The 22,650-nt window shown below is 39.7% G+C and overlaps 1 protein-coding gene across 1 annotated transcript; it reads right to left on the bottom strand.

The window, feature by feature from the left end:
• Nucleotides 1–6,257: 6,257 nt before the first annotated feature.
• Nucleotides 6,258–19,949, bottom strand: DNTTIP2 (deoxynucleotidyltransferase terminal interacting protein 2). The gene is made up of 7 exons (XM_007128008.4): nt 19,607–19,949; nt 17,069–18,708; nt 15,566–15,704; nt 12,646–12,741; nt 11,422–11,586; nt 9,236–9,345; nt 6,258–6,978 (listed from the first exon to the last, which is right to left on the bottom strand). The coding sequence occupies exons 1-7, from the start codon at nt 19,676–19,678 to the stop codon at nt 6,885–6,887; spliced, it is 2,316 nt and encodes a 771-aa protein (XP_007128070.2). The 5' UTR covers nt 19,679–19,949; the 3' UTR covers nt 6,258–6,884.
• Between the last annotated feature and the right edge of the window lie 2,701 nt (nt 19,950–22,650).

Genomic DNA, 22,650 nt, shown 5'->3' with positions numbered 1-22,650 from the left:
AGTAAGCTGTATTTGGAAGTCCTTAGAACAGTGCCTGGCACTTAAGTAAGTGCTATATAGCGTTTATTAAAAACAAAGTAAAAATAAGCACAGCCAAATGGAAATTTCAAGAATGTACCTATCGGTGGGGAAAAATCTGAAAAAAATATTTTATGAAGAAATGTAGAGTGTCAGTTCAGTGATGCCTGGGATGGTCTCATTCCTTCCCTGGGCACTGCCAGCACCTGGCACATTGCCTTGCAGAGTAGATGCTCAAACTACTGGTTTCTGAATGGGCTTGAAAGGTCAATAGTATTTTGTTAGGTGAGTTGGAGGCAAGGAAAATATTTTAGGTGGAGTTACCCATATGAACAAAGATAAAAGGTGAAAACTCACTGTATCCAGCACAGTAGCTGGCATGCACAGCACTTGGTATATGTTGACTACTCAATATCAACTAGTTTGGTTTGGCTGAAACCTATCTGTCGGGTCTAGGCAGAAAGACACATCACTTTAGAGAATTTAATATGGGGAATTGTCATACAGGTGATGAAAGTGTAGGCAACCCAGATATTGCAATAGTAGGAAACCTCTATCACCCCTAGTGCCAGGGGGACAATGAGAGGAGATGGTGTTCCCAGAACCCAGAATCCTGGGGTATCCAATGGTGGGAGGTTGCCTGGTGGGAGGTGGGAAAGCTGCAACCCAACCCAAGGCAGAGAGGGAGAGAAATACCCTGACTTCTTGCTTCTCCTGCCCTTGTCTTAGGTCAGTGTCTCACTGCAAAGTCAATTTGGCATCTGGGAAATGTCATTTCCTGTAGTCCAGAGCAGAGCAGTGAGAGAAATAGGCAGATGACCAGCACAAATGAAGTTTGGAGCATGGGCTGGGAGTGATGAATATAAACCCCTGGTGGTGTCATTTTATAGTCTTGAATGTCAGATCTTGAATGTAGGGGTTTCCTCATGTTTTGTTAGGCAGAGGTAGGCCATAGAAGGTAAAAAAGCAGAAACGCATCATTAAAACTGTTTTAGGAAGGCTTCCCCAATGGGGAAGATGGAGAACAGGGAATAGTAGCTTCCCTTTGAGTACCTGTCATGTGCCAGGCACGGTGCTAAGCACTTATTCATCTCAGAAAGATGATGTATCTGGTTCTGGATATGTTGAGTTTGAGATGACTTCACGATACATGGGTGGGCGTATCACATGTAACAGGAACTATGCATCTGGAGCAGGGGTGTAGAAGTGTAAGGATGGAGACTTTGGAGCCTTCCGCGGAGAGGTGAGAGCAATGCGGAAGGTGAGGGAGGACAAGACATTCAAGTTAGACAGTATAGAGGAAGAAGATAAGAGGGTAGGCATTATGGGGGACCAAGGAGCAGTGGGCCGAGTAAGAAAACCAGTGAAGGGAAAAAGAATAGTGGGATAGGAGAAGCAAAAGTTCATCTTCCCGCAGGGGGCCAAGGGAAGCTGGAGCTTCAAGAAGGAAAGGTCAGGAGTGTCAAATAACATTTCCTGGCCAGAAGAGGTGAAGACAGAGGGAAAAGCTATTGAATATAGCAGCTGGATGCATGGAGGAATCGTTTCTCTAGACAGGTGAGGTCACAGAAGGAAAAGTGGGCGTTTCCTTGGCTGGGAGTGGCGGGTGAGAGTACCAGAAAAAGAAAGAAGAACAAGACTAGTGGCACAAAGAAATGTCTGACCAACGGATCCAGATTGATTAGGGAGGAAAATGTATCCTAATGGTGGTGGAGGATTGGGAGAATGGGAGGGGCTGAAATACTTGAGATCATGAGTTTAGTCTTTGGAGGTGGGGCCCAGGCATCAGTACTTTTGGAGACACCTCGAATAATTCCAAAGTGCATTCAAGGTTGGGTTAGAGGGAACTGGAGGGAAGGCTAACAGGATAACAGATTGGGGTAGTCAGAGTTCAATATCTTGACCAGTTTCAAGTAAGTCCATGGTGACTGACTGAGGTGGAGTGGAATTGAGGGTAACTGGAATTGATGAGATTGAGCTTGAAGGAAATGCAGGCTCATCTTGATTCAAATGCCTTTGGCTAAATCAGGATAGTGATTTTCACTAAAGGAAAAACCAAGAGTCAACCCTAAAGGACTACAGTCAGGTAAAATATGTGAAAAGCATTGAAGTTGTGATTCTTCCAGCAGTCACCAAAGCACAGGTAGAGGCACTGAGCCAGTTGTTTTGTATCTTTTCATCTCACTTTATTTGACATCCACTCCCCTCCTGGCAGGTGAGGGCAGCTGACAGTTGAAGGTGGGTAAAGTGGCAGATTTGGCTAGAAGGGCAGATGTTACAGATAAGTCGGCCAAGGTTTTGATGAGCTTCACATTATAGAATTAAGCCATGACCTGTTATCATTGTCTCATAGCTAGCCATTTTGGTGTGTGTGTACACATATATAAAAATGGGAAAAAATAGGTCTTCCTGATAATACCAAGATATAAAAAATTTTATTAACTACAATGTGTATCTTGTTTTTGTTCTCTTTAGTACACTACTCCTGTGAACTTCCCTGGGTTATGGGGGTGGAGGAGTAGATGTAGGAGGGAGGGGCTGAACAAAACTTCACAAAAATTTTTTTTCATATAGATGACTGTGTGCACATATTTCTTTCCTACCATTTAAAAAGGTTGAGGAACACCTCTCAAAGTCATTGATAGTATTCCTCACTGCATATGAGAGCTAAAATTCATATGGTAATTGGACTAAATCTAACCATAGTTTTCATATCCATATTTCATTTTTCTTCCCTTAATGAACAAAACCTCAGAACTTCAGTACATTGCATGGGGTTTGAGGTCAGGATTTTGGTGCCTGAAACCTACCAGTTCCTGCTTTGCAATTCTGCCAAGGAGGTTGTAATCATAAGGAAGATGAGCCAATGGAAAAGAAAGTATACCACTCATGTAATAGCTTTAGAGGAGCAACCCTGACTGCAGGATTTCTCAGGTAAGCCGAGATTGAATGACATGTTCCTATCATCCCCTACCATTCACAGATAAAGCCTGGCTCAAGAAGGCCCCAAGTCTAATTTCCCACCTCGTTTGGAAGAGAGGATGAGAGGCCTGCCCTCTAATAGGGCAAAAGTGACTGACTGCAGATCGTTTCTGACCTGTTAATACAGCAACTTTGTTCATTCGTAAAACTACAGCCCAGTGAGTATCCTGGGCTCACTTCAATCTGGTTAGCAACTCCTCTTCCCTCAGGAGGGGTGACTAGGAAGGAGGCAGGTGGGGAAGAGCAGGACTTCCTAAACACTATGCAGTGCCAAAGCGTGGGGGTCATGTTTTGGCTTTATAGCAATTTCTATGCTATACTACCATTAAACTGAAGATAAATTTCAATTGTCATCATGCTTTTAAAAGAAAATATTACAAGGTGTCAGGCATGTCAGGGAGTGTCTTAGGCCTTCCAGATCTGCTCAGCAGCCCGCTGAATACCACTGAGCGACCTCATTCGATACCATGTAGAGCAAAAATCACCTAGCCAAGCCCTGACCCACTGAATCATGAGATAACAATAAAACAGTGGTTGTTCTGAATCACTGAGTCTTGGGGCAATTCTATGCAGTGATAATTGGAATGAACATACATCATCCACCACCCATCACCTGAACCTAAAATAGTTTTGCCTTTTTCACAGTTGGTGTTCAGTATTTATTGATAACCATTTCCCCTTCAGAACCTCCTCCAGTTATCTAAATTCACATTTCATAGTTTGAGACATTCCAGTTCTTTGATAAAACACTGATCTGCTTAAGACATTTAACTGCAGGTCATGCTACTGACCCTGCTTCTGGGCAGCTATTAGAAATTGAAAGCATTCATTCTTCACTTAAGTTGTTTAACAGTGAGACCTGAATTTTACATTCTAGTCAGATGCTTGGGGAGTTCGTAAATGATTTTGTTTCAATCCTAACTGAACGCTTTCAGTAAGACGTTTTAGGTAGTTATTCTGAACAGTAGTTGTCATTGCTTGAGGGATTGAACTGAATGAGCTTCTGCACATATTTCAGAAGTGGTACTGAAAGTTTTTTTCATGTGATGTTTTCTTATAATTTGCTATTTCTAAGAGTGGGACCCCTTGAATTTATCCCAGTTGCTCAAAGTTTCATTAAACATTTCTATACAGCCTTTCTTCCTTTTAAAACCCTGCCATTTATCCTCTGGACAGCAAAGCATGGCCTGTAGTCTGACATCCTTGTTATGAGACCCATGCGACATTTCTTCAGGTCTTAAAAATAGGTATAATGGTGTTTCTCTAAAGCAGCTGTTTTGTTTTTATATTACGGCAGAACACTGAACACAGAGCTGATTTTTGTGTTAGATGCCAGGAAGCTCAGAGCCTGCCTTCATCAACTGTTAGTTTTCTAACTTCTTCCATCTTCATTTTCCTTTCCCTAATTTCCTCACTTTAGAAAACAAATAAAAAAAACTAGCTTTGTAGGCTTTTTTGTTTTTAATAAGCTGTCTTAAAAGCATTTCAGAAATCTTTCAAGACCTTAAGGTATTCTGAAGGCCCTCCTTTCATTAGCACACTACATCAGCACTCTGTACGCTTTACAATGCTTTTCAGTTGAGAAGTCAAGGTACTTGATAGTCATTAAGCCTTAAAATAGTTCCAGTAAGTGAACTGAGTTTAGTGACAGAAGCCAAAGTCACTAAAGCTTTTTCTCAACCGTTGCTTTGCTTAAAAAAAAAAAACAAGACAAATACATACATTATTCAAATATAGATTTTTGTAGAAGGCTGGGAGCACTAAGAGAATTCCTTCTGACCTTTACCTAGTTATATTTTGATACTCAGTTTTCAAGATTTAAAATAAATTTGTGAAGATCACATTTGAGATGAAGCTACTATGCATCTTACCAGTTTTAATTCCTTGAAGTAAATGTTAATAGAGATCACTTTAAATGATTTTTAGCTGAAGCATTTCAGTTTATTTCACTGAATAAGGTATTTTACATTTGTTGGTAACTCTCTACTTTGTTCCAAGTTACTTATGTGGCTTACAAAAATACATATAAGATTAAAAAAAAGAATCAATGGAGACAAAAAAAGAACATGTTAAAATGTAACTATAACACAGTTGACCCTTGAACAACACAGGCTTGAACTGGGCAGGTCCACTAAACACAGATTTTTTTTCAATAAATCCATACTAAAGTATTGATACTACATGATCTTCAAGCAGTTGAACGGTTGGTTCTCAGATGCAGAACTGTGGATACAGAGGGCCTACTCTTAAGGTTTCTGACTTGCAGCTTCATGGGGTTCAGCGCCCCTAACCCCCGTGTTGTTCAAGTCAACGGTACTCAAAACACGTACTGTGAGCACCCCTAAGGTGGGTTAGTGAGAGCTGAACTTGGCGCTTAGATTCAGTTCTCGTTCCTCATCACTGTTTTCCAATCCAGAGAGCTCTAATGCTGCTGTGTGAGAAGGATTAGAGTTCTTCAATTTTGCTTTCCCTGTAAAATGCACTATAATGTACCAAATATGTCATAACTGCAGTTTTGAAGTATCAAATAATTCAGCCTATTCTAGCATTCACTAGTCAGAAACCAGCATGAAAGTTATGAATAGATAAAAAGTTGACACACACCTTGAGCCTGAGAAAAAACTGCGTTAAGTCCTCAATTGCGCCAAGAAACACCATACAAAAGGATTGACAGCTTTGACTGTTTTTACAGCATAGTAGCATGAGCTGAAGAAATGTTCTAACAACAGGAGTTCCAGTCTCTTTCTGGAAGAATGTGTAAAGGGTAAATTATTTATTGTTTTGATATTTAATTCTCTCATAGCAGGTCCTTATTTTACCCAGAAGGCAAAACTTAATATTCTTGGAATAAAAGCTTTTCTATAAAAGAGAACAGATAGAGATGTTTCACTAACTCCACCTATGAATGTCATTGTTTTATTACTAGGCTGCTTATGATCCCAAGCAGTAAACACAAAATAGGAGATTTCTTATTTACTGAAATCCCAAGAAAGCAGTATGCTACAAAATAGACGTCCCGTGAATAACTACATAAAGGAAGCAATAACCCACCAAGAAGCATTAATAGAAATGACCAACACTCCTTGGGTGTCGTGAGTTGCTTTAGCCAGGATGTGTATTTCTGCCACTGGAGACGAGATAGGCTGGGCCACTTTACCTCCTGGCCAAATTAAAATATTAATACTACTTCACTGGAACACAACATTGAATCTGGATAAAATCTATCTATCTTTCCTCCTGTTTCAGTTGCTATAGAAGGAAAAATAGCTCTCCTGCTTCTACCTTTAACCCAAATTTTCCAAGTAGTCTATCTTTTAAGTCCTTTTTATAGCTTCATTTAGTTCTTTGGTCATGGAACACTTTTAACATTTCTTTGGTTTCAACTGTGACTGTTATACTGGCAACAAGATCTCTGTATCCCAGCTTCACCAATATTCTGGACTTGAATGTGCAACTGACAAAAGGGCACCATCTCCCCCCTACACACACACCTCTACATAATAATTACAATATTGCTCACGTATCTTTGATATTACTTTAAAATTTTTGAATGTTAGCAAACTTGATATTTTCTAAATGTTTTAAATTTTCTTTAAATAACCAAATGTTGAAAACTTTACAAAAATGTTAAATGACTGAGGTTATTTTCCTTTTTTACCTCCTCAAAGGGTCTAAGCATGAGTGGATCCTTTGTAGACACCCCTATTTTTATCCCAAGGGGCATGTGATTAAACCTCTCTAAAATCAACTTTTTCCAAAGAGAAATCCCTATATATAAATAGGGCCAGGCCATGTTAATTTATGTGATGGTCGTGTTAGTTTTCTAAATATCTTTAGTAATAAATAAAGGGAGATGTAAAATTTTGTGATTTGCCTGGTGAATCTTAATTGCGAAACTTCTTCTTCTTTCGAAACTTCTTTCCTGCTGCATTTGCTGCCTTTTCAGCCATAATCTCTGAGTACTTCCTTCGGTTATATCTAAAAAGAAAAACCAAACCTTTAAGTTCTAAAGTATGACAAACCAAACATTAGAAGTTAATGTAACCTTTTGGTGGGGAGAGCGGGGGCAGCGGCGGGGAGGCACTTCTAAAATTCGTTGTTTTTTTTTTGCATTTTCACTATCTATTCATCACATCTGCACTAAGTTCCACCATGTGTAAGAAGCCATACTAGGTGCTGGGGACAGAGCAGTGAACCAGCCAGCCATAGCAGTCCCTACCCTCAGAGTTTGCAGTCTAGTAAGAAAAAAATGGCAAGGGTAGAGGAAGGCTTTTGAAAACTTTCAGCCACTAGAGACCCATGCTGTAATTTCTGAGACTGCCATCATGAAGATTACAAAATATAGGTCAATTTTAAGTAAGCAAAGACTCAATCACCTTGTACCACACACCTCTGTGGGGAAGGAAATAGACAGGCTTGAGAGATAGGAAAATGGGAGGGACTCTGACAGTTTGAACATGGGACTGAAGGGAGAAGAGGTATCAGGACTTGCCCTAATGGATGCAGGGTGATGCCGTTTGGTCATGAGATACAGAACACTGGGAGAGGACCAGAATGTACAGAGAGGATGAGGTCAGTAGACCCCAAGTTAGCTCTTATAGGGGCCTGTGAGATACCCATTAGATATTCCTGAGGCAGTAGCTGGTTATGGGCTCTGGACTCAGAAGAGATCTAGACTAGACATACACATTTGAAAGTCAACAGTATATAGGGCTTCCCTGGTGGCGCAGTGGTTGAGAATCCGCCTGCTGATGCAGGGGACATGGGTTCGTGTCCCAGTCCAGGAAGATCCCACATGCCGCGGAGCGGCTGGGCCCGTGAGCCATGGCCACTGAGCCTGCGCGTCCGGAGCCTGTGCTCCGCAACGGGAGAGGCCATAGCAGTGAGAGGCCCGCGTACCGCAAAAAAAAAAAAAAAGAAAGAAAGTCAACAGTATATAGATTAACACAACTCTGTGGGGATGAGATTTCCAAGGAGAGAGAAGTGAGAAAAGAGCATTGCTTGTTTCTAAAACAAGCAATGAACCAGACTCAATAAACAGTTTACATAACACTCGAGTTAAATTTGTTTTCCATGTCTATATATTACACCAGTTTAAAAAACCTTGATAAACATTTTCACTTTTGCTATTAAACGTATCTGGAAGTTCAGCAGGTTTCTACATGAGGTATGCTTTTAAGTCTATACTATACACATACCTACTTCAAGGACATTTAAACATACTCAAATTGCCCCCATCTCAGGAAAAAAAAAAAAAAATCCAACTCCATCCTCTAGCTGTGACTCTCTCGTCTTGCTCAAAAGCAAACTTATTCAAAGATTTATCTCATTTCTTCAACTCACTCTCAAGTACCTTCCAGTCTGCTTTCCTCCCCATCACTCCCCTGAAAACTCCTTCTGCCAAGGTTACTGTGACCTCCATGTACTAAATCCAAAGTTTTTAGTTCTTACCTCAACTGAGCTCTCAGCAGCACTTATTACTGTTAACCACTCCCTCCGGCTTATACCTGCCCGTGACATTCTCTTTCCTTGACTTCCCCCCACTTTTATTTAATTTTTTGGCTGCGTTGGGTCTTCGTTGCTGCGCGCGGGCTTTCTCTAGTTGTGGCGAGTGGGGGCTGCTCTTCGTTGTGGTGCGCGGGCTTCAGTAGTTGTGCCATGTGGGCTCAGTAGTTGTGGTGTACGGGCTTAGTTGCTCCGCGGCATGTGGGATCTTCCCAGACCAGGGATCGAACCCGTGTCCCCTGCACTGGCAGGCGGAATCTTAAGCACTGCACCACCAGCGAAGTCCTTTTCCTTGACTTCTATGACCCTGTGCTCTCCTGGTTTTCTTCATGCCTCCCTGGCTATTCTTTCCCAGTCTCCTCTGTGGGCTCATTCTCCTCTAGTCAGCCAAATACTTTCACGCTTCCCTCTAAAGCAGTGGTTCTAAATTGGGAATGCTTATGCCCCACAGGGGCCACCTGAAACTGCTTGAAGACATTTTTGAGTGTCATGAATTGGGGGGGAGGGGAGTGCACTACTGGCATCTAGTGGATAGACATCAGGGAGGCTGTTAAAGATCCTACAATGTACAGGACAGTCCCCCCTAATAACTATTCCATCCAAAAAATATAATAGTGCTGCTGTTTAGAAACTCTGTGCTAAAGCATTTAAAAATTATCTTGAATTTAAAGTTTATGCATATTCTAAGGGAAAGCAAACATATTATTAAGTGAAACATAAATTCCTTTACCTTCTGAACTCAGAATCGGCCAGCAGTTCCTCCACAATAGTTCTCTTCCTTTGTTTCCTAGGAACTCGTGAATGGTAGAAGTCAGCTGGATTGTCAACAATGGTTCCAATCTATGAATGATTGATTGAAATAAGTCATGCAATACCTGAAGGCCAAGTATCTTTCATATCTCAGGGTAGCTCTAACAAAGTATATTTATACAAAGTAATGGAAAACACAGCTTACAATTTACCAGTATTAAAATTAGTTTTGCCGTTTCTTAAAGAAAAAAATCACTTATTCAATCTGCACTGGGTCCTACTAATGACATTTCTTCATTAGAGTTTACAGTAAAACCAAAATTCCTTTTATATAAGTGCTAGACAGTTAATTCTTGGTGAATAGTCTAAACAGAGGAGGAAAAGTGGGACAGATAAAGTCTTTTATTTTAGTTTTCCAATTTAACGAAATTGACACATACATTCTACTATATACCTATTTGATCTCCTAGGTTATCATAATTGCTGCCAACTTAGAACCTTCTTACTGACCACTCTGCATCTGTTCATATGTTCAACCAAGTAAAATTTACAATGTCTACTATGTGCCAGGCACTGTGCTAGGTGTTAGGGAAACAAAGACAAAGAATATCTGGTCCCTGCTGGTGAGGGGGCCAGAGTCTTTTTAAAATTATTAATTTAATTTAATTTTAAAAATAATTTAAAAAATTAATTAATTTATTTTTTTGGCTGCATTGGGTCTTCGTTGCTGCTTGTGGGCTTTCTCTAGTTGCGGCGAGCAGGGACTACTCTTCGTTGCAGCACACAGGCTTCTCACTGCGGTGGCTTCTCTTGTTGCAGAGCCCAGGCTCTAGGTGAGCAGGCTTCAGTATTTGTGGCTCGTGGGCTCTACAGCACAGGCTCAGTAGTTGTGGCACACGGGCTGAGTTGCTCCGTGGCATGTGGGATCTTCCCAGCCCAGGGCTTAAGCCCAGCAGAGCATGGGCTCTAGGCATGCGGGCTTCAGTAGTTGTGGCTCGCGGGCTCTAGAGCGCAGGCTCAGTAGTTGTGGCACACGGGCTGAGTTGCTCCGTGGCATGTGGGATCTTCCCAGCCCAGGGCTTAAGCCCATGTCCCCTGCACTGGCAGGCCGATTCTTAACCACTGCACCACCAGGGAAGACCCCAGAGTCTCAAAGAAGAGCCAAAGGTACACAACTAAAAAATTAAAGCATAACCTGATATTATGCTGAACAAAACACTCTAGATGCTCTGAAAACTAAATGGCGAATTCTACCTAATGGAGGTAAAGAAGGTTTAACAAAGGATGACATTTTAGGTTGGATTTGTATGGGTAAAATTTCACCAAGCAAACATGGCAGAGCCAAACACTTGTAAAGTCAGAATGACTAGACCAGTCTGTGCATATCTGAGAAGAATGAGTAGCTGAGTGTGTTGGAGCTTAAGAGGAGACTATGTGACCAAAAAAGGGGTGGTGAGCTGGTTTGGGTGCACATGGTGAAGGGCTACTTTAAAGGGTATACACTCTATCCTATAGGTTATAAGAATCACTGAAGGTACCATTGAGTATCTTGATTATCATTGAGCAGAGGTGTGTCATAAAAGATTGCTATTTTTAAAAGGAAAGATGACTGCCTACAATGTAGAGGATGAACCAAAAGGGAGAGCAGACCTGGAGGCAAAGGACTATTACAGTAATCCATGAGAAAGGTAGCCAAGAAGAATGAAATGAACTTGAGAGCTACCAGAGGGTGAATCAATTGGACTTTCATCTGAAAACACTTTGGAAACCAACTTTTAACTTGTTTTCAGAATAAAGAACCTTGAAAAAAAGAAGAGTTTGGTGTACATGAGTCCCTCTTCCCTGCCCCATCCTGCAAGGAGTCTTGCTCTTAGGCTAATAATACTCATATATGGTACATAAACCATCTATAGGTTTCATAATTTTTAGAGAAGAAATTATGAAAGCTAGTTACCGTTTGGAAACCTAGTTACCGTCTGGAACACCGTCTTTCTATATGGAAAGCCATTACAAGCTGGTGGCTGTCTGAATTGGGTTCTGGCCATTATTATACGGCCTGAGCAGATGTGCTCTGTAAATATTCATTTAAGAGTAAACAAATCACTATAGTGCTTTCCAAACTAAAATCCTCAGAACATCACTACCATTATTCTGTTTGCTTCATACCTGGAAGTACTTGGGGAAGCCATCTCTATCATTTTTCTTGTAAAACCTTTTTGGGTCCATGCTAGCTCTCATCTTCAGTGCTTTGAGATCATTTTTCAGTTCATCTGTCAGTTCTGGAGCTTTCATACCAAACCAGCCATCACCTGCTGTTTTTTGTCGCTCTTGCTGAAATTCATATTTCAGAAACAATTAGAAAATTCTAATTTTAATAAGCAGTATATAAACTATACCTCACTCCCCCTAAAATTATAAAGAAAATTTCATGAAAAACAAATAAGGTTACTTTACAGGAATGTATATATTAGTCTCCAGATTCACCTTTCATAAAATGATTAGATCACAAAAAAGCGATTTCTCTGATAAGTTCAGCACAGCACTGTCAGTTTCATAAATGAGGGCTCCTTAAAATTTACTTTGTATCTTAGTAAGAACTGCTGACTTGTTGGGAGAGTAACCCACAGCTTCAATTTTTATTGTCTAGAATACCCTACACAAGATGTAATGTATAAAAAACATTTTGACTTCTGGAGCTTTTATGTAGACAATAACACTTTTACTGAGTCACCGAGTTGTCTCAGAAAGCTACTCACTCCAGCAAGTCCAGAAATTTCTATTATTTCTAAAATTCAAAAACTTTCTATTTTTTGAAAACTCCTAGCAAGTTATTTGCTTAATTTCATTTTTTGTTCATTCACACAACAAATATTGGAGTGCTTACCATGTGCCAGGGTGCTCTGGTCATATTAGTGACATTACTGGAGCACCATCCTCAAATTTCCTCTTAAGCTCTCTCAATGATTTCTTTATCCTTATTAGTTGAAATGGAAGTAGTGCCCTGTGTTTTACTAAAGAAAATACTTTCTATGCTTTCATTTGGCAGACTAAATAGGCCAGTGTTTTTAATGGTTACATTCAGTTCCCTACAAAAGCCCACAACAGAGCTCCCAGCCTTCTGTGAACAGTACCTATAAGCCAAAAGGTGTGGTGTGGACAGTGACCTCATATGCTGGCTGCCACTGTTTTTAAGGAAGGTAAAAAAGAGCTTTCACTTTGTGAAAATCTATATGAAACGCTGTTTATGGAACCATATTTTATGGGCTCTTAGATATCTATAACAATTTTCTTTGGAAACGTATATATTTTAATTGTACAGCCATGTTAGATAAACTGAACATATATAGTCAAACACATTAAACATTCTAAATAATGAGTCACTGTACTCACTCTGCGTTTTTTCTGAAGTTTATACTTTGATTCACTATATGGTGGGACACAGTAGTTTTTTTCAAAATCAGGAGTAATGACGGCTTTCTGCAAAAGCTGCAAAAATATTAAACTGGTTTTAAAATGTCAGAATGTCATTATTGTTTCAACATTATTGCCTTATAAAGGAAACATCTCCCACACTGATGACTACTCCAGATATATTAACCTTCTTTATGGACAAACATACTACTGCAAAGTTGCTCCTGTCCTTAAATTTGTAAATTATATGAAAATAAAAATGCTTTAGGAGACAAACTGAAGGGTTATTTTAGGGAATCTATAAAATCAATATTCATCTCAAATTTCTTTTTCTAATCTGCATCTGCACACACCAGATATACGTTAATGTGTCCACTTGCATTTCACTGGTTTGCAACCAGCCACCTGCACCAACCAACTGGAAACGAAAGACAATAGGAACAATGCCATAGAGTTCCTGAACTCCCTGGAAAAAACCTGATTAGGCTTTAATAAGTTCTTCGATGTTGGTAAAACAGCTTTCTGTGATCTGAGGAGACCAGCTAGACTACTGATAAGAAACAGCAGTATAGATTTTGACTAAACAACATATGCTTTTTATGGTACACCAATGAAATTATGCCATCAGGCAAATCTGCTTTTTGCAACCCAACAATATATCAAAGATGCTCTTTCAACGTCAATTCATACAAAGATCAACTTCATTCTTTTTAACAGCTGTTAACGCACAATTTCTTCTTGATAGTTTAATAAGTCTCCATTAAACTTTTTTCCATGAAACACTGTAAACATCATCTCTGCACACTTGTGATTATTTCTGTAAAACAGATTCCAAAATGTGTCATTTAAATTTTGGTAGGTACTAGTAAATTGCCTTGCATCCAAGTAGTATAAACTCCTACCAAGAGTTAATCAGTACCATTTTCTTTACATAACCAACACAGGAGATTATCCTTTTGTGTTTTGTCAGTGGTACTTCATGAATGTTTCCATTTGCTGTTGATCATCTTTTTGTGTATTTATTAGCTATGTATTGTAATACAAGTCTTCTTCTGTGGAATGCCTGTATTTTGGGGGGGTTATTTTTCATTTTTATACAGGGTTGTGTTCTTATTAATTTGTAGAAATGTATTTTGTATCTTGGTATTAACCTGTGGTCTTTTACTTGTCTTTAAGGTGTTTTTATTTGCGTAAGTTTAAAAATTTTAAGTAGTCAGATCTGTTAATCTTTTCCTAAATGTCTTCTGCATTTTTTGTTACTTGCCTAGGGTGATTAAATACTGTCTTAATACTGTGTATGTGACTAAAAGGAATCTCAGGGTAATTAGTCATTTCCCCAGTACAAGAACTAAACACAGGTGCTCCTTAGCCCTCAGAACAGTTCACAGGAACACAGCAAATATTAATTTGGTCATTAACATTTGAAATTATCAATTTAGAAGTCAATTATCAATTCAGAAATCCTCAATTCAGGTTCAGGACTAGAAGTTGCTGGGTAGCACAGCAGCAGTCTAGACTTTCCTATCAGTCTGAGAAGAGAGCATGACATTTATTTAATAGATTATTAAGAGCTGGTTGTGTGTCAAGTACTATAGTAGGGTTTAGATTGGTTCTCAACTGAGAGCAACTGGCAATATCTGAAGACATTTTGAGGTGGGGGGCACGGTGCACTGGTAGAGATGGATGCTACTGGCACCTATGGGGTAGCGGCCAGGGATGCTGCTAAAAACATCCTACAAGGCACAGGACATTTTCCCACAACAAAGAATTATCCAGCCCAGAGATAAAAGACAGTAAAATAACAATGAATACCACATGATCAATAATCACTTAGATCTATACTGGGTGTTGCAGAAGCAGAGAGGAGGTAGGGGGAAGGACTAGGTCAAAGAATGCTTCCTAAAGGTTGTGATTTATAATCTCTGCATTGGCCTGGGAAAGACCAGGGTGTGTTCAGGGAACTATAGTAATTTTCAATGGTAAGAACACAGCAGGTGGACAGTCAGAGCTAGAGGAACAGAGGCACCTTGAATGCTCTGAGGAACCACTACAGGACTTAAACAGAATATCATGGTCAGATTTGTATCTTTAGAAAAAGAAATAGAGCAAGACCATGGAGGATGGCTTGAAGAGTAAGGAGGCCACTACAATAGTCTAGATGAAAAACACAACAGATGTCACTAGTCAGTGACAGTGGGGTGGAAAGGAGGGGGCAGAGTAGAAAGTATATAAGCACCATCCCCTAGGCTTAGTTGTTGACTGCAAAAGGGAAACAGATTTTCCCTTGCAAAAGGAGGAACTGGTTTAGGTAGGGAAGAGAAGGGCAATTAATGAAGTCAAGTGCTGAGCACATCTGAATGAACAAACAATAGGAACCTGGATTTAAAGACCTGGGTAGGCTGCAAGGCTAGAAAATACTGATACTAAAGATTTGGAAGTCATTCAAGGTGACAGCTGAAACTGAGGGTTTGGATGAGGTTACCTAACCTGTAATTTCTTTCTGAAAATATATGTACAATTTTATGTCTACGCGCACATGTGCTCTTTTTCCTGGTGGGGTTAGCGGGCACTCACAGCTTTCAGATTTTCAACACAGAAAGCAGTTAAGAACTAAAAGTATAGCAAGAAAAGAAAAAACACAACCCTTGGGATCATAACTGGTAATTGCAAGAAGAGTAACACTGATCCTATATCACTTTAGTTTTCAAGTCTCATCTTTTATAGCTGGGACTTTATAATAAAAAAGAAGAAATGATTGTCCTGGAAAGAGGGAAAAAAGAAGCACAGTAGGCTAATGTGGTTGCACTGTAGGAAAATTAGTCTCTTACCAAGAACTAATCATTTCTAGAAGTGACTGGTTAGTTCTATGAAAACCAATGGGATGCTTTGTGCAACTTACCTCATTTTTCTTTTTCTCCTTGATCTGTGTTAGGGTTCTCTTGTTCAACTGTAGCTTGTCTGCATTGACATTAATATACAAACCACCCAACTGCTTAATACTCAGACCAGGATCTATGCTGCTGCTAGTCAACTTCAGACTGAAAGAGAAATGATCACTTTTAAGTGATTAAAAAATGATCTTTAGATCATTTAGTAATTCAAAATGGAAACAATTGAGACTGTATTTTTATTTAGAAGAAAATTACGGGATGAATAATGAATAAAGCCTTTTGGAAACACATCAAAATTTATTCCCTAGTTTTTCTTGGAAGAGGATTAAGGCCATATTACATGACAACAGACTTCATAAAGGGATTTTATAAAGAAAGAATTACAGAAAAGAGGAGGAAATACATCTGGCAATTTAGCTCAACTTCTTGTATAGGTAGTGAGTTAATATACGTCCACATACTTCCATCTCCAAAGCCAATGAGAAAGACAGGCGTCTTCTACTCCGAACTTCTAAGTTATCCAAATTTGAAATGTTTTCCTGGGTAATTTAAGGGCATTTAAGTGCCTCTAAATCACTGAGTTTTAAACAACGAGCATTTGTATTTTCCACTGGAGCTTTAAAAACAATATAACTGTCATACCCCAGATCCACCAAATCAGAATCTTCTGCTGTTGGCTTGGGCTCCTGCTATATTTATGTAATAAAAATTTCTACTTTATATTACTGAAGAGTCCTTTTTATAAACAAGTACACTTGGACTTACAGTCAGTTTCTTTCCTAATTATTCATATAAACTGAGCAGTTGAAAGTTTTGATAATCAACCTCTACTGGAAAGTGAAATCATTCAATTGTAGTGCCTTGGCAGTGATTCTCCAACCCTGAGTGTACATTACAATTATCCTGGGGAGGGGGTGTGGCTTTTAAAAAATAAGTACACCTGAGACTAGCCTCAGAGATTTCACTGGTTTAGAGTGAAGACTGGGCATCTGTTAATGGATAGTTCCTTACCAAGGATACCTGTATTTCCAGTGGATACACTGCTACCAAGGGCCTGTGCCTAGGAAAAACGAATTTGAAAAACAAAAAAAAAATAAACCAAAGAAACAGCCCCCAAAGAGTGCTTTTCAGTGGGTGGTAGATGGGCTTATAGGTTATTGTTTTTCTCAGGTTTTCCTCTATTTTTCAATTTCTCTACAATCAACATGTAGAAAAAACCAAGTTACCTCCCTTCCCTTTTATATGTTGCTCTTAATAATCATGCAAGAAAACCTTAACAGATGATTTTTAATATACCACCAAACAGAGTACTTTTAGCTCTCATTGGTGGGCAAAATATGACTAACAAAGATACCCAAATAAACAAGGGAAATGCTGGATAAAAAAGCTCTTCCATAAAGAATCCAAAGTAATAATTTTTTCAATTTCTATGACTGTAATATTTTTATGATAAATTAGCCACTTCAAACATGTATCAAAAACTTACTTTAAAAAATAAAGATAAAACTTACAGTTTAGATTTTGTGCTATTTAGTAAGTTGTCTTCATCACTAAACTCATTATCTTTACTTCCGTCACTGTCTGATGGTTCTTCTTCACTTTCTTCCTCCTCCTCCTTTTCTTCCTCAGTGGCAACCTCACTTGCCTTGTCTTCTTCATCCAAGTAAAAATTTTTATCAGCACTCAATCGAGGAGTTGTGTCAATTACAAACAATGCATTGTCACGTGATGTATTTTCTGAGTCTCCATTTAATGACTCTTTTTGACCACTATTTTCAACAAAACACACAGTGTCCTCTTCATTCTCACTGTTTTCAGACTGCTGGCTTTCATCACTGCTGAGAACTAATAAAACACGATCATCTTTATCCTGAGATGTGCTGGGCTCAAGTTCACACAGTTTGGTATCACATTCAAAATCTACATCCCTTTCTTTGCTCATGTCTCCGCCAACACCTGTAACTGTGCACTCTTCTTCATCACTATCACCACTATCACCAAGTTCTGTCCAGTCACTTGTTTTCATGCTGCTGTTTCTCTCTTCATTCCATCTGTCCATTTCCACAACTGCAAATGTTTGAGCTAATGATTTCATTACAGCCTCACAGTTCAGGTTTGAGGATGCTGAGGTGGTTTTGTTACTTTCGGGGGTTGAATGCCTTTGTGAAACTAACTGCTGAAGGCTAGTGTCCTGAAGTTCAGAAAGACTCTTCAACTGAGAATTTTTCTCATTAATTTCTTTTCCCGCATCTGTTATTCCTTTGGCTTCTTCATCTAAGCTCTTACAATTCTGCTCTGTTATTTCTTTGAGAGGTGAAACGTTGTCCTGTTTTTCCTCTCTTATATTAAAACTTTGGTGTTTTTGCACTATTAGTTTTTTTCCTGAATTTCCAAAGGAGTCATTATCAGGGTCATCATAAATTTCATTATTAGAGATATTTGGCTTATTTATCTGAGAAAGCGATCTTGCTAGTAAACGAGAAGAAGTTCGTCTGGTATCTGAATCCTCTAAATTCACAGGTGTATTTATGATTTGCTTTTCATTTCCTGGTACAATCTTAGTATCATTCTCCTCAGTTTGTGCCTGTAATTTCCTTTGCATACTCCTTGTTGTTCTCCTAGTTGCAATTCCAGAAAATGAAGAAATGTCTGAGCATGATGACTCAGCATCAGAATTAGCTTCCACATGGGATTCTTGGTTTGGATCAGTTTGGGATTTAGCCTTACTTCTCCTGGTTCTTGTTGTTATTTCTGTGGGATGCACAATTCTAGAAATACCTGAAATATGTGACTCTGCTTCAGAGACTTCTTCTTCAGTATGAGACTCACTTACTAGAGTTATTTTCAGCTTTTTCCTTACACTGGAAACTGGGGTGCCTGCAACTAAGATCTGCCTTCTCCTAGTTACTCTTAAAATGGGATCCTGGGCCTCAGACACAGAAGAACAGTTTGACTCTGCTTCAGAGATCTCTCCATCAGTAGAAGGTTTGTTCATTCCTGGTAATGAACCTGTAGTTCTGCTCTTCCTTTTCCTGGTTTTAGGAGCTGGACTTTGTTCCCTAGTGGTCTGTGATTCAGCAATACTTGGGTCATCAGATGGAGATTCCTTCCGGCCTTTTGGATGTGCTTGAATTCTTGTGGCAGCAGAATTCTATAAGCCAGTGAAAATACATTGTGATTTACGTAGGGCTGGGACAAGAGCAAAGTGAATGAGGCACTCCCCTCAGAAGCAAATTTTAAGAGGGCACTAAAAAACTCAGTAAACAAGATTAATTCAAAACAATAACAACAACCATCACCACCCACAATTAAAAAAAAAAATCAATACTTAAATACCGGATCTGACTCTGCATTTGCAGGCCCTGCCTCACTAGCGTCACCTAAGTCCTGGATCTGACTTTAGGGAAAACAAATAATTGAAAAAGAAAATTTTCTCCACTCAAAGTCACGTATGCTAGGTGGACCTACATTCCGACATACATATAGAAAAAGACGAAAGATGGAATCGGTCGCTGAGCTTACGTTTTCATACCTAAGCGAATTAATGCTCCCTTCCCTTCATCGCAACATCAGAGGCAGCGGACGACTAGCGCCACTGAATTACTAGCTGACGTCACCACAGCCCTCCCCACGCCAGAAGGAGGTGCTGTCGGGGCACAGCCAGTCTTCCCACGTGAAAATGGTGCTTTCTCCATCCAATCCAGCTAATGAGGCTCACGCTTGGTGGCCGAAATTAATCCTCCTTAGCACGGTGTTAGCAGTAAGATTAAAAGGCCTGAGCTGTGCATCTGCATTACGGAGCTGAACTACCGCAAAATAAGTTACCTAATCTCTCTATTTCCTGCCAAGCATTACATTAAAAGACCCTAGTGAGGTCTGAAGAGGAAGCTACAGGCTTAGCGCGGAGCCTGGTACACAGCTGCGCGCTGCCAGTTCCGGCTTTTCTGCCGCTCCTCCCCAGGCTCCGCGGGACCCCAGCGCCTCCCACCTCCTTGAGCACCGTTCTGCGAAGCAGCGATTAGAAATGAGGAAGACTTGAGATCTCCTACCTTCTGCTGGGAGCTTTCAACTGACGTGGCTTGGATCCCGGCCTGAGGCCGCGCGGACCTAGTAACCACCATCTTCCAAGCTTGCAGCCGCCGCGGCGCCCCCTCCGCGCTCCGGAAGTGCGTCAGAGAAGCGCCACACTCGCGTTTTCCCGCGAGAATCCCGGAACTCGCGAACTCGTACCGCCTCCGCCCCTCCGACCTAGGCCAAGGCTGTCTCACCCCGGGAGCCAGAAGAAGACGGGTATTAGCGTTCACGACTGTGCGGTAGAAGACAGAGCAGCCTTGTGCAGGGAGAGACCTTCCCGGCGTGGCCTAGGGCCCTCGTCCCCGTTACACACGAACGAATTGGAAAATAGCATCATCTGTGGGAATGTAAATTGATACAGCCACTATGGAGAACAGTATGGAGGTTCCTTAAAAAACTAAAAATAGAACTACCATATGACCCAGCAATCCCACTACTGAGTATATATACCCAGAAAAAACCCATAATTCAAAAAGATACACGCACCCCAGTGTTTATTGCAGCACTATTTACAATAGCCAGGTCATGGAAGCAACCTAAATGCCCATGGACAGACGAATGGATAAGGAAGATGTGGTACATATATACAATGGAATATTACTCAGCCATAGAAAGGAACGAAATTGGGTCATTTGTTGGAATGTGGATGGATCTAGAGACTGTCATACAGAGTGAAGTAAGTTAGAAAGAGAAAAACAAATATCGTACATTAACGCATATATGTGGAACCTAGAAAATGGTACAGATGATCCGGTTTGCAGGGCAGAAATTGAGACACAGATGTAGAGAACAAACGTATGGACACCACCTGGGGAAAGCAGTGGGGGGTGGTGGTGGGGGTGGTGGTGTGATGAATTGGGCGATTGGGATTGACATGTATACACTGATGTGTATAAAATGGATGACTAATAAGAACCTGCTGTATAAAAAAATAAATAAAATTCAAAAATTCAAAAAGAAAATTGAAAATAGCATCATCTGCTCTACTACGTCCATCCTCTCATTTGTTCAGCAGAGGTCTTAATGCAGCCATGGGTATGGCCGAAGGAGACGTTTGCATTATTTATAATACCTTTAAAAAAATCATATACTTTTGTATTACTTGTGAAGTTAAATATAAATAAAATAAAATTTAAAGACGTGGTTCAGGTTAAAAGATGTATATGTTAAATGCCCAGGAATTCGGGGGCTAGGTATTATATAGGAAGCTATTTATATAGGAAGCTATATAATTATATATAATAATATATAATAATAATAATATAATAATAATATAAGCTATATAATTATACAGGAAGCTATATAATTTAAAAGTGCAATGGTGAGTAGGAATTGGGAATAAGCAGAATAGAAGAAATGTTAAATTGTAAAGGAGAGAGATTTTTAAAAAGGTTTTGCAGTGAAAGGAAGAGAATGACTAGAATCAAGAGACACTGATTTTTCTTTTAGGATAAAGGGTGGAGAGCTAGGATATGTTTGAGGGTAATGGAAAGGGATTGAGGAAGTAAGTAAACAGTAGTTGGAGATGAGAATGAGTGCCTCATCAAATCTCTTCTCCCTTACTTTAGAACAGAAAACCAATTTTTTTTTTCTTAAAGTCACAAAGTACAGAATTTTCAGTGGGCACACTGCCATTCAGCTAAATAGCTCCTTTCATAGTTTCTCTTGCAGCCAGATACAGCTAGGTTTGGACTAATTACGGATCAATTAAGTGTTGTGTAGTTCTCTAGGGACATCTTAAAAGAGAGGAGGTCCTCCTTGCCTTCTTTAACTTCATTTCACTTTGTGGAAAGTTGTGTTCCCTGGTTTTCAAGCAGCAAGCTTGTGCCATGAAGATGAGGGCCATGCTTTAAGGATGGCAGAGCAGTAGCAAAGAAAAAAACTGAGTTTCTGACAAGTTGTGGAACTGCTGTATCAGTTCTAAATAGCCTAATTTTAGAGCTGTTTCACCTGAGAAAAACACCTCTTTTAAAACCAGTTATTTGGGGGTTTTCTGTGTTTTGCAGCAAGCCTAATCCCAACTAAAGAACGGAATTAAAAAATGGAGATGGAGGAGTTAGCCACAAAAGAATGCTCCTTCCTTTGAGGCAAGAGGGAAGAGTTGATAATTGAAGCAGAGAGACTATAAATGCAGGGAAATTAAAGCGGGGAGAAGAGGAGGGGATTTGAGGTAGATAACAATCTCTGTAAGAAGAAGGTGATTCATCTGCTCAGAAGAATGAAAACAGTTTAGATTGACTGTCAAGGGGAATGTGGTAAGGAGCAAAAAGAAGGAGTTTTAGTAGGGCCAAGTAGCAATGAGAGTAGGTAAGAGAAAGAACAGAAGACAGGCTAAATTTGAAGAGGAGGTAGAGTGGTGTAGAGGAAGGAAGATGAAGCAACTGCAGGTGGGTAGTGGAGATCAAAGCAGCAGAGGACAACAGCATCAATCATAGTAATAGTAGAGCACTTACTGTATGCTGGGTACTAAGTGCTTTACATGCATTAACTCATTTAATATATATGACAACTTTAACATGAGCAAATGCATGAAAATAGAAATTAAGATCACAGGAGTGGGTGTAGAAAATTGGGAGAGTATTAGAACACCAGTGTGTACTGTTCACTTACAAGCATGGCCCCTTTAACACGAAACAAAAAAACCACTCCCAAATATTTACAATCTAAAAAGTTCAAAAAACAAACATTAAATACTAAGATTAAAATGTTAGTACATATTCATAATATAAGAAGACTGAGCTGGTCTGCTGATCAGGGGCAAAACTGCAAAGTATTGTTTTTATTTTATGCGAGCTTACCAGGTCTGCCATGTTTCCCTATCTCTACCTTCTTTACCTGCTCTCTTCTTTACCCGAAGTGGATTTGGGGAAAATACAGTATAAAAACACAGTAATTATTACACAGGCCCAAAGGGAAACTCTCCCATGATTGTCTATATTTTACTAACTAAAACTCTTAAATTGTAGGGTTGACTCTCTCTCTGGAATTTTAGGCATTAACCAAAAGATGAACGTTTTAG

The sequence above is a fragment of the Physeter macrocephalus genome, chromosome 4 (genome assembly GCF_002837175.3).
Source record: "Physeter macrocephalus isolate SW-GA chromosome 4, ASM283717v5, whole genome shotgun sequence".
NCBI classification, from domain to species: Eukaryota; Metazoa; Chordata; class Mammalia; order Artiodactyla; family Physeteridae; genus Physeter; species Physeter macrocephalus.
Note: the sequence above shows the minus strand (reverse complement) of the source record. Positions and strands in the feature narration are given on the sequence as shown.

Excerpts from the sequence above, each read along its gene's own strand:
- DNTTIP2 (XM_007128008.4), bottom strand. The coding sequence starts at position 19,678 with ATGGTGGTTACTAGGTCCGCGCGGCCTCAGGCCGGGATCCAAGCCACG. Across the intron at positions 15,705-17,068 it reads AATAGCACAAAATCTAAACT|TCTGAAGTTGACTAGCAGCA; the intron begins GTAAGTTTTATC and ends TTTCTCTTTCAG. Across the intron at positions 12,742-15,565 it reads AGGAGAAAAAGAAAAATGAG|CTTTTGCAGAAAGCCGTCAT; the intron begins GTAAGTTGCACA and ends ATATTTTTGCAG.